Raw genomic sequence first — 12,656 nt, forward strand, 5'->3', positions numbered from 1 at the left:
ATTATTTACCTTGTTCACAACTTTTTAATTATATTCTTAGGTATATCGTACACAGAAATATAGTAACGTAGAGCAATTTATCGGGTAACTTTTGGATTCCATTGTCGTTGGAATGTAATTGGTCATAATAAGCGTTCAATTTTCGGGCGAGTATGTTCAGAGGCTTTGGTCCAATATATTGCAATTGCAATTCCGATATATGTTGCAAGCTTTGCGGTGACATGGCCATCATCACCTTAAAATGAATTGCAGAAAATAATAACATTGGATATATTATAAATTGTAAACTATCACTTGGTGGTAGGTCTTTGTGCAAGCCCGTCGGGTAGGTACCACCCACTCATCAGTTATTCTACCGACAAATAACAGTACTCAGTATTGTTGTGTTCCGGTTTGAAGGGTTAGTGAGGCAGTGTACTACAGGCACTACTAGGGACTACTAGGGACATAACATCTTAGTTCCCAAGGTTGGTGGCACATTGACGATGTAAGGAATAGTTAATATTTCTTACAGCGTCATTGTCCATGGGTGCTGGTGACCAACAATAATGGAGTTACAGACACATAAAAATCTATATTAAATATTATACATAATTGTGAAAGTAACTCTTGTCTGTCTGTTTGTCGCTCTTTTACGACGAAACTGATGAACACAATTTTAGGAAATTTGGTATGAAGGAAACTTGAACTCTGAGAAAGGTCATAGGCTACTTTTTTGCCTTATACAACCAACACTGTAAAACGCGACCGATCAGCGGGCGACTACTTGTTACTAATAAAGGCAATAAAAATTGTAAACTATAATTTTCGGATGTAGAGTAGTGCTGCCTGATAATGAAAAGAGATTGTAAAAAATGCCGACCAAGCTACTCCTTATTACATCAATCGGTCCAACCACTAGAGATTAGACGGAACAAATAGTTAGACAGATGTTATTTTGGTATATATACCGTATGTATATATACCAAAATAACATATATACTAATATGTAAACATTTAAAAAAAAACGGTTATTTTAATAATAGACACAGACACTCAAATTTTATTATGTGCATAGTTACATACCTATTATGTTATTATAAATATATAATTTGATAATATTACTTGAGCAGTAATCCCTGCCATAGCTTCAGGGTTAATAGCACTTAGATCTGAACCGTCCACTTCCGCTAAAAGTAGGCCTAATCGCGAAACATCTCTTGCATTCCAACTGTATGATTTGCCGAACGCCTGCCAATATTTCAAGAGCAATTATACGAATGAGCGGATATCTTATTTTTTTACTTCAGGTTTTATAACTCTACATAACATTTTAATTTGTAACTATATAATATACCTGCGTCTTGCTCATCATTGCGTAATAGAATCGACGTTGCAAAGGATCACATGCTCGAATATGATAAAAAACCTGAAACGTAATTATATACGTTTTGTTTTGTAATGGTACATCAGTAACTTAAATGTTATTTGAAGTAAATGATACCTGATGGGATAGTTGTAAGTATGTGTTCTCGGGGATTTTTCTCATGAAGGTCATCGGGACTCCACACAGTAAGTTATTCATGAGGTTTAAATATTTTGGTTCCGACCAATACTTGTTTATTTTAATGTACTTACTAGCTACCACGCCCACCTTAGAAGCATATATATATTATGATACGCTATTAATAAAAATCTTTCACATATTTTGGTTATGTTTAATAATAAAAAAAAGTTATATTTTAATAAATAACTATTCATAATATTAACCTGGTGTCTGTCCAGGTCAGCGTGGGTGCCAATATAAGTCAGAATCCTTTCATCGCTCAAATTGAGTCTGGCCATTTCCCTCCCAGTAACGTATTTAAACAATGGTCGGTACAGTTCTAAGGTATCATACGTTATTGAGCGGGTAGATTTCCCTCGACGTACCGCTAGCCAAGTCGATGCAAGCTTCTCTCGTGCTATCTTCATCATTGAAATCGTACGAGCCTATTTTACGACACAAAATGTCAATGCGCGTTTAAGTTTGAGTATAACCATTCCACAATTTTCTATATATATGTATTAATTTTCTAAGTTTATCAATGAAATAAAGTTGCTGTTTTAAATATTTATTCTATATGTATAAAATAAGGTGTCCTGACTAACTGATGCATCATCGCCGAACCTAAGCTATTAAAGCTAAGACCTTGAAATTGTGTAGACACCCACTAAGGAATGAATTTTGAAAATTCTGTCCCTAAGGGGGTGAAGTAGGATTGAAAGTTTGTATGAAAGTTCGTCATTTTTGGAGATGATACGAACGATATTAATAATTTTAAATTCAAAATTTGGTATGAAATAATTGTTAGACACCTAAAACTTAAATTTAATTAAAATTAAAATTTACTAACAGATCTTAATATGTAATCAGCTGGTAATCGCACTATGTCAGAAAGAGTGCCGTAAAGGAAGATGGCGAATGCATTGACAGCCGTCTGCATGAAATCTCTCGTAATATTTAATTCACAATGTCCGCGATGCATAAGTTCTAGCGGAGGGAGGTGAACGCTTCTCTTATTGTTAAATAATTCAGCTCTAAGATGGAAAGGAATATAATTTTCTGTATTTTGGAACTTGAATAAATTAATTTAACTTCAAATTTTATACCAACCTCATGAAATTACCAGCGACATAATTTTTCAAGTTATCGGAAACATTTTTCTGTAGTAATAGCATATTGGGTATGGTTATTTCTGTATCTGTGTAAATAGAGTTCGTTAATATTGCAGAATAATAATTCGGTTCTATTATATTAATTATATTAGAGCCGAGATGGCCCAGTGGTTAGAACACGTGCATCTTAACCGATGATTTCGGGTTCAAACCCAGGTAAGCACCACTATATATATGTGCTTAATTTGTGTTTATAATTCATCTTGTGTCTAATTTCATTGAAATTCTGCCACGTGTGCCGTGCCCAACCCGCATTGGAACAGCGTGGTGGAATATGTTCCAAACCTTCAACTTAATGGGAGAGGAGGCCATTAGCACAGCAGTGGGATATTTACAGGCTGTTACATTACATACATTACATTACAATTGTAATAAAGTTGTATGATTTATTACGTCACTTACTTGCGCCTCTCAAACTTAGGAAACATTATATGTACATAGAGGCAATTATATGTTACACATAAACGTTATCCCTGAGCAAAATGAATCATTTCATCTGAGGAAAATTAATTAACATACCGTCCACTTCTATGTTTTCACCGTACAGAAACTTATGAAGATAGGTTTGAAATTGGTCGAAGGGATCTTCGGTCACTGCAAATATTAAATATTGCTCAAATAAACGTGAGAATATTCAATTTATAATAATAAATATGTAATAATTATAAGTATGAGCAAATGTCCTAATTATAGTTAGGACATTGAAGGCCACTAGGCTGCATCGTCGAGTAACCTTTGCCTGAATAAAAGCACCTAACAAAAAAAATCAGCAATCGCAATTCCGACTCCGACAATTATGATCATCATGTAAGAAGTAATAACATTTCAGTTTTTAAAACGTTTTGTCAAGGTTTCCATGTTTATTGATACCGTCCGGGCATGTATCACCCGCTCATCAAATAACTATATTCTACCGTCAAACGGCAGTCGGTACTCAATAATGTGATGTTTCAGTTTCAAGGGTAAGTACTACAGGAAAAAAATCAAAAAATCAAAATCAAAATAAACTTTATTCAAGTGTACTTTTACAAACACTTTTAAATCGTCATTTAGCAATTAAGTGAAGCTACCACCGGTTCGGAAAGTAGATTCTACCGAGAAGGACCGACAAGAAACTCAGTAGTTACTCTTTTTCAACATTTAAAAAAACTACAGTCATATTATTTAATACAATTATTTAAATTAATATATCCTGCCTGTCAACAGGTATTAAGCAAGCAAGGGACTTAACAAATCAGTTTCCAAAGTGGCGCATCAATGCAAGGAATGGTTAATATTTCTTACAGTACCAATGTATGGACGATGATGGTGACTTGTCACCAGTTGGTCTATTTCTGACTTCCAATACCTAAAACACAAATACATAATATATAAGTCATACCTTGTTCAGGGCTATAAGCATTGGGAGATACTTCAGTTATGTTATGAAATGTTTCATTATCTGTGTTCGTTCTCGCCCACGGCAATTTAGTCGTTACACTTTGATACACAAGACATTTGTATTCTGAAACAAACAAGTAATAAATAATCTTGACACTAGAGTTATGTCGGATATGTTCTAAAGATTTAAGGTAGGTTTTTAAAATAGGATAATAAACTTGCAGCACACATCTATCTACTATGAAACAAACTCAAACTCAAATTCCTTTATTTAATACAGAAGCATTACACTTAATATTGATAATCAAATTAAACACTACCACCGGTTCGGAAAAGGAAACACCCTGACCTGAGAAGAACCGGCGAAAGAAACTCAGCGGGTATTTTTTTTTGTCAAACTTAATTAAATACATATATTGAATATGAATAAAAATAGCCAGGAGGCGATCGATTCATACGTAAGATATGCTTTCTATTTTAATATTTCTTAAAGATTGTGTTTTTGCAGAGTCCATTACAAAAATCTTACGTCGTGAAATGAGTACTACGCTGCATTTCATCGATTATATTGTTTCGAAGGTGAGTCAATCAGTATTTCGGTTACCTTTAATATTTAATATTTTGTATATGTAACGAAATTTGAAAAACATAGAACTAAATATTTGTTAAACTTTTGTACCTAGTGTATATTTTACTGTAACAATATTCGTAACTAATAATTTAAAAAAATGTAATGCGTCGATATTCTACACTCTTCAGCTATTTTTTTACCTCTATTCTTGCTATCGTCGAATTTTGCAATTGTGTATAAGTGATTTCTATACGCTGCGCTTAAAGAACAACAAAGTTCAAGGAGTATTAAATAGAGAAACTTTACCATGTCTCGAGTTACAAATAGACGAATATAATCATGAAACACATAAATCAATACGGCCACGCATTAAAACTTGGAAATACAGGATATTTCGATTTAATATTTATCTGTACTGTTTTACTTAGTATGATATATGAAGATATGAAAAGATATTTTTTTATGAATTATTGAAAATTGTACCCTGTTCGTATTATAATAAAATTAAATTTATAAAATTTTTATCTAATTGGAGCAAATGAGATCTAGAGTCTCCAGTCTACTTTTCTCAACCACAGATCGGCAAATGCAAACTCCATGAGACCTCCAATTGGTAGAAAAATGACCTAACCTAACCGGCAGTCAGGATTCTGTGATGTATTTTTTTTTATTATTTATGCGCTAGATTGTTGCACGTTGCACATACAAAGCCTACTTCAATTTTAAAATTATTTATAATTTATAATTTCAATATAAAATATTTACAAAATATAATTAATTATATTAGTTTTATAGTTATTCTACATTTTTATGACATCATTGTGTCAGAGTCAGAAACAAAGTGTTGACACTTTTGATATATAAAAATTGACAATGTAAGGACACTACAACTTGTATTTTTTTATGAATAATATTATTTCAAATGGATTTAGCGTCTTCGAGTGATTCCGAGGATGAAATTTTACAATACAGAAGCTTTAGATCCAATTCTTATCGAAGAATGCAATTCTGTCCCGGATTACAGCCTCCCTTAATTTACTATGCTGAAGTTGTAAGTGATTATATGCTTACTTATGATTTTATATTCCTTAGAATTAATACTTACAGTAATATAAAACGTATATTGGCAATATATGTATATCTGGACAACGTTTTAGATATTTATCATAATTAATTATAGTATTACCATTAGACATGTTATTATGTATTAGATAATTAAATTTGAGACGACTTATATATTTTATATTTAATATATTCATTTATATTTATATGTGTAATTGTTCATTTATTTTATTAGTATATATATTTATGTATATATGTATGTATGTTTATTTATATATGTATTATTGTATATATTAGGCACCACCTACCTTTTCGCTGCACAATTTCCCTAAATCAAAGGTTGTCTGGCAGAAATCGCTACTTAGCGATAAGACCGCCTTTTTGTACATTTTAATTTATTATTTTTTTGTTCCATGTAAAGTTTATTGTTTGTGGTGTACAATAAAGTATATTCTATCTATCTATCTATCTATGTCCTAGGAAATTCCCCAATGACAAATTCAACACGTTAAATAATGCATTTTGTATGCATAAAACATATAACAAATATTGAAAGGAAAGAGGACACATTTTTAAGATAGGAAATTAATCATTTCATCCATTCATCTTATTGGTGAATGAGACTTTAACAATTACACTTACATTATTAAATCCAAGATTATTCTAAAACTTCTCAATTCTAAACTCAAAAATAGAAAAGTATAGCTATAACTAAATAATATTTTTCAAGTATAGCAAAACTATCGATATCATATGTGACCAATTATCGTCGTTAGAGACGGGAACTGCTGAAGAGCGAATTTATCAAAGACAAAGAACTCCTTACAGTTGCCATAGTTCTAACAACAATTCAGAGATGAAACTGAAAAAATTCTCCTTCTGTGAAGAAAGAATATTATTATTTGAAACGATTAGTCGACTAATTTATAAGTACAGCACCATATCACCTTTATTTATATTGATCCAAGAGGAAAAATAAATAGCGCCTAGCATTTATGGATTAAATTAACTTTAAACACAACCAAACAAGCACACTCTCACACTTAGCCCTTTATTACATGCTTTAGGACAATCTTTCCGACCTACAATTGAACACTTTAAATATCAAATATATTAAACAAACCAACTTTGACAGCTATATAACAACAGCCTGTCCCTTTGAAACATATCCACCACGCTATCCTAATGCGGGTTGATGGAATACACATGTGACAGAATTTCGGTGAAATTTGACACATGCAGGTTGCCTCACGACGCTTTCCTTCACCCACGAGAACGAGATGAATTATAAATACAAATTAATATTCACATGAATCAGTGGTGCTTGCCTGGGTTTGAACCCGCAATCATCGGTTAAGATGATGCCTTTTTTAACAACTATATAAAATGTTTTTAGTATTTCAAAAAGACATTCCGTATCGTTTAATCAACAAGTAATCGTATTTTATATTTGCAGAAGCCGAAGAGACGTAACCGAAGGAGCAGAGAAAATGAAAAGTACAATTCGAATTGTTTCGTTAAAGCGTTTCGTTGGTACACTCAGGTGACTGCAAGAATTCTTTTCGTGAAATTTAAAATGGAGCTTTGGCAGATCGTAATGAGTTTTTGCGTACAATAAAGTCTGGATTCTGAAAGAGTAGATTATTCATTTAATTTACTTATGTAGACTCCTGAAAGGACTTTGTCAACTCGTCTGGTTAGGTGTCAGTCTTTCGTTACTGTTTCACCTTAATGTTCTGCGCTATATAACAAAATAAACTTGGTGTAATATATTCTCTGACCTAAAAAAGATTCTTCGCCTTTTAGAGGAGGTTTGGAACATCATTCCACCATGCTGTTCCATTGCGGTGGATTCAATAAAAGCATTTTCATCTCACACATTTAATTTCCACTCGATCTCTTCTTCCACAAAAGTTTCTCTAGTTTCTTAAATCTACAGTCTTTGATTAAGATCTGGATCAAACATTTAACATGAATCACATATGCTATATAGTATTAGGAATAAAAAGAAAATATTTTCTAATATATAGTTTTAAATTTTTAGGAACATGTACCATTTACGAAGACAAATTCAACGAATAATATAATTAATAAGGACATAAGAGGCTTCGCGACGTGGCTTGATGAGAAATATAATGAATATCAGGACAAAAATCGAATTGAGAAAACTCAATGTATTCTGAATCAAAGTTCCACGCTTGAGTTAATTAGTGGCGCTAAAATGTACGTTAAGTGTGCTGTTAATTACTTAATTATATCTGACGACGAGTGACATCTTTTATAACTTCAATTAAGAACTTAGTTGTAAATGTTTTCTATATACCTACCTATGTATTATAACACGTGATCGATAATAAGGTGATTACTAAGTTTGTAGTTTGGAAATTTTAACGTTATTATTTTATGGATTAGGAATCCGTATTGTATCAATTTAATTTGTGATTTTTGACAAATAAAAATACACTTGATGGACCGGGAGATGATAATGACAAAATATTTGGTCATTTGTACCAGTATAGGCTGTTCTTCAGGGGTCTAATCACGTAAAGGCAAAAAGGAAAATTATGGTCGTAGCGCTCGCACCGGCGGCCCACTCGCGTGGGCGTTAATCGAACGCGTCGGATAAATAACGATTTGTTCCACAAAAATGCTTGTATTTTCAGATAGTCAAAAAAAAACGAAGTAGGCGGTAGCGTAATGCCATACTTCTCGGGTGTGGCTTACAGCCTGCCATACCGACGCGAATACGTTAATTTTATTAAAACAATTCAACCATTTGTACCAGGCTAATTTTTGCATAGCCAATCATCGTCGAGTAGCCATTCACGAAAATCACCTTGCCGTACTTTTCCGACTGTTCCCAATGGCCGCCATACCACTGCAAAGGAGTAATTTTTTTTATCGCCAACCGATTTGTACCAACTTGAAACTTTTTTTAACAGTTCCCTGTATGGTCATAAATAGAAGTCTGATAATGCCATATCTGTGGCAGGCGGCGAATGTGAACAATATTTTTTCAAAATCCTTAGATTATATTCGTAATTCGAACGATTTATACCAGTATGGCACTAATTTTTCCTGTAAGTTTGAGGTTTAACGAATATAAATACAAAGTTTCAAACACCTAGGTGGCGGCAATCTTGCCTTATAAGCAGATGTTATGTTGTATAATATAGTTATAGTATGGGATTATTTTTTTTAGGTTAAATTTTATCCAAATGGACCGAATACGATGACGCCATACTGTAACAAATGATTTTATGTCTTGTACCTTGAAAACATGTCGAAAGATCAGGTTTTTCAAGTATGACGCCACTTTTTCCCTCTACTACAAGTATGGCCAATATAATAATGCTCACATTGTATCGTATAATTTCCAAAAATCCAAATGCCATACTGGTACAAATCATCAAATTTTGTTTTTCTTTATCACCTTTTAGCTCAAGTCCAACAGTCATCCGCCCCATGTTTAAAATCTGTAATATTTTTTTTTACGTACAAATGCATTCAAATAACGAGAATATAATGATGCCATGGTGTAAAAAATGATTTTACGTGTTTTACAGTCGTATTATAAAAAGGTGTTAAATAATTAAGTATTTCAAGTATGGCAGTACTTTTTCCCCCTACTAGAAGTACGGGAAAAATAATAACGGTCTCATTTTGCCAAACACTTTCCAAAAATCCAAATGCAATGCTGGTACAAATCGTTTGGCGATAAAAAAAAATTACTCCTTTGCAGTGGTATGGCGGCCATTGGGAACAGTCGGAAAAGTATGGCAAGGTGATTTTCGTGAATGGCTACTCGACGATGATTGGCTATGCAAAAATTAGCCTGGTACAAATGGTTGAATTGTTTTAATAAAATTAACGTATTCGCGTCGGTATGGCAGGCTGTAAGCCACACCCGAGAAGTATGGCATTACGCTACCGCCTACTTCGTTTTTTTTCGACTATCTGAAAATACAAGCATTTTTGTGGAACAAATCGTTCGACACTCGTTATTTTTCCGACGCGTTCGATTAACGCCCACGCGAGTGGGCCGCCGGTGCGAGCGCTACGACCATAATTTTCCTTTTTGCCTTTACGTGATTAGACCCCTGAAGAACAGCCATACTGGTACAAATGACCAAATATTTTGTCATTATCATCTCCCGGTCTATGACGTAAACATGATATACAGTTATGTTGACGGTTGAAATTTTATTTTTATAGAACATATAGGCGTCAACAACCCATTTGGTAGGTTGTCACAATCGCTCAAATCTTTCTATAATCTCTATGACCGTACGCCACCAATTGCAATTTAAAATATTATGTCCATTGAGCCTATAATTACACTAGCTAACTCAATGTTCAAATTGGAACACAACATCACTGAATACTGATGTTTGGCGGTAGAATATATCATGAGCGGGTGGTACCTATTCAGATGGACTTGCACTAAACCTAACCACCATGTATCATGTCATTTTTTCCGGACTTTTACTGAGTATTGCCTGTCAGTGTAGGTACAGGCTCAAAGTACATAACATCTTAGTTCACAAGATTGGTGGCGCGTTGTAAAGAATGTTTAATATCTGTTATGGTGCTAATGTCTTATGAGATGGGGACCGCTTAACATCATGGTGGCCTATTTAGCCGTCTGCTTACCTATATCTAAAAAAAATGAAAACTTTTGTCCTACCCCTAATCCTAACCACGGTTATGCCTGTTTTCCGACTTTTCCGATTTAAGTTCCATGAAAAGGAAAGTTCAATTGTATTTCAATAAACAATATCATTATTTTAAATGAACTTTAAAAAATAATATAAGGAACTCCCATTTTAAAGATTTACTAATAATTCTATTTCCCTCTCCATTTAAACTCAAAGCTTGTAGGATTGGTAAAGAGAACCCAAAGGGTCAGGTTTGATCCTAGGACCTTTTACATCATTGTTAGCTGCCCTTATACTATTGCGCTATTGATTGTAACATCTCCGAAAATTTATTAATGTAAATTGTTTTATTTTTATTTCAGTTACGACAATAAAGTACCAGGTTCAAAGAAATTTCCGATATTAAGAAGGTATGACAGGCATTCTATCTCCATATACCAATCTTTTAGATCCTTTACATCATATCCAGTATTTATAAAAATATTAGCAACAGACATTCCAACAATGTCTTAGAAAGCTAGCTTTAGGATCAACTTAAAATTGGCATATATTAATCACAACGTCAATAAAAGAACATAACAAAACTGATACTTATAAATTTCAGCCCTTGGTCTAAAAAAAAAGAAGAAACTGATGCCATTGTAAAGTAAGTACTAAAGATATTTATGTACGCACTATATATGGCGATCCGAACTAGCACTTTGTTCAAGAAAATTGAACTGCAGACGGGCCACCTAACGTTAGTGTGTTTTTTTCATTCATTCGGTGTGGGTGCGTACGGTGTGGCGCTAATAATAAACCGAATCAAAGTATGAACCTGGACTTACATAAAAAAAATCGGAAGTCAAATAAGTAAGCTTGAAGCATGTCAGTCACAACGCTTACGCCGTTTTAAGTCACGATTAAACTATTGTCTATAGTCGATCCAGCGCTATATGTTTTAATAGATAGTTATTATGATATATTAATTTTATTACTGCACCGAATAACAGTTCTAAATCTTACCAACCTTTGAAAATAAATACATGCACGGTATAGGTATATGCCTTAAACCAAATATCTATATCTATATCTTTTATATAAAAGCTGATTTATTTTTGATTGAAGGCACATACCTATCATGACTATCAAATGGATTAAAAAAATGTGTTTTTTATACCCCATTCATAACACATGGACCTTAGGTTCCTTAAAATCAAGCTACGGGTGAATCTGCGCGATGCTAGTAATATAATATAAAATCAACGTAACTTTTTGTAATATAAAAAAAATTATATAAAAATATTATTATTATAAAATGTTTTTAAATACTTTATATTTAATCTTATTAATATCGCATGATAAATTCGTTACGTTATAAGCGAATTAAGATTATCACGAATAATCTCAGTTGCGTAATAACGTCAATTTCATTCTATCTATATTTTGTAGGTCAAATCAAAGCATCAAAATCATTTTGAAGCCTAAAAACTTATCCCGTACAACTTCGGAATGTCGTCAAAGGTAAAGAAATGACTTTAGTAACTTTTGAATAGCCCGAATATCTGCAGTCATAAAAGTTAGCCAGTAGACAAACAAGACAGTCACTCTATAATGATCTTTGACGTGATCGAGTAGTGTGTACCGATTGTCATGGGTACGTCACTCCGAGGTCCTGGGTTCGATTTCCTGCCGAGTCGATGCAGAAAAAGTGCATTAGCTTTCTATGTTGTCTTGGGTCTGGGTGTTTTTGGTAACGTCGTTACTTCTGATTTTCCATATCACAAGTGTTTTAGCTACTAACATTGGGATCAGAGTTATATACATATGTGAGGTTGTCCAATTTTTATTTATTTATATTGAGATTATTAGTATATTACATAAAATATAATCAAAAGAAGCGAGTTTGATCGATTTCTTAATGTCGTTTAATTAAGAGATAACACCATAACTATTTAGGTTACGGCTTCTCATCGAGATTTAGAAAATTATAAATGTAAATGAAGCGACATGTCGCCTTGACATTTCATACACACAACAGAATCTTGGTTGATTCGCGTCTTTTTAAATTTCGTTTCGTATGCTTTTTTTTTATTCTATATTAATGGTTCCTTTAACTTTGTTTTTACCTACCTAAGTATTTTAAAAATCACTTTGTTTTTAAACTAGAATATTAAGAAAAGTGTCGATGATTATATATATATATATATAATATATACATCGACACTATATATATATGTGTGTGTGTGTATGTCGCTATGTTATGTATTTGATTGAAGTCACTTAGTTTAGAGATTTGATTATGGGTG

At 33.0% G+C, this 12,656-nt stretch overlaps 2 protein-coding genes across 2 annotated transcripts; one reads left to right on the forward strand and one right to left on the reverse strand.

Annotated features, from left to right (window-relative positions):
- Nucleotides 1-28: 28 nt before the first annotated feature.
- On the reverse strand, nucleotides 29-4,194 carry LOC124540860. The gene is made up of 9 exons (XM_047118629.1): nucleotides 4,079-4,194; nucleotides 3,217-3,291; nucleotides 2,636-2,723; nucleotides 2,376-2,559; nucleotides 1,750-1,971; nucleotides 1,484-1,633; nucleotides 1,337-1,408; nucleotides 1,105-1,230; nucleotides 29-235 (listed from the first exon to the last, which is right to left on the reverse strand). The coding sequence occupies exons 3-9, from the start codon at nucleotides 2,698-2,700 to the stop codon at nucleotides 29-31; spliced, it is 1,026 nt and encodes a 341-aa protein (XP_046974585.1). The 5' UTR covers nucleotides 2,701-2,723; nucleotides 3,217-3,291; nucleotides 4,079-4,194.
- Nucleotides 4,195-5,553: 1,359 nt separating this feature from the next.
- LOC124540867 lies at nucleotides 5,554-11,018 on the forward strand. Its single transcript, XM_047118656.1, has 5 exons — nucleotides 5,554-5,699; nucleotides 7,167-7,253; nucleotides 7,755-7,933; nucleotides 10,731-10,778; nucleotides 10,973-11,018. Exons 1-5 carry the CDS (start codon nucleotides 5,571-5,573, stop codon nucleotides 11,016-11,018), a joined length of 489 nt encoding a protein of 162 aa, XP_046974612.1. The 5' UTR covers nucleotides 5,554-5,570.
- Nucleotides 11,019-12,656: the final 1,638 nt, after the last annotated feature.

This window comes from Vanessa cardui, chromosome 2 (assembly GCF_905220365.1).
Source record: "Vanessa cardui chromosome 2, ilVanCard2.1, whole genome shotgun sequence".
NCBI lineage: Eukaryota > Metazoa > Arthropoda > Insecta > Lepidoptera > Nymphalidae > Vanessa > Vanessa cardui.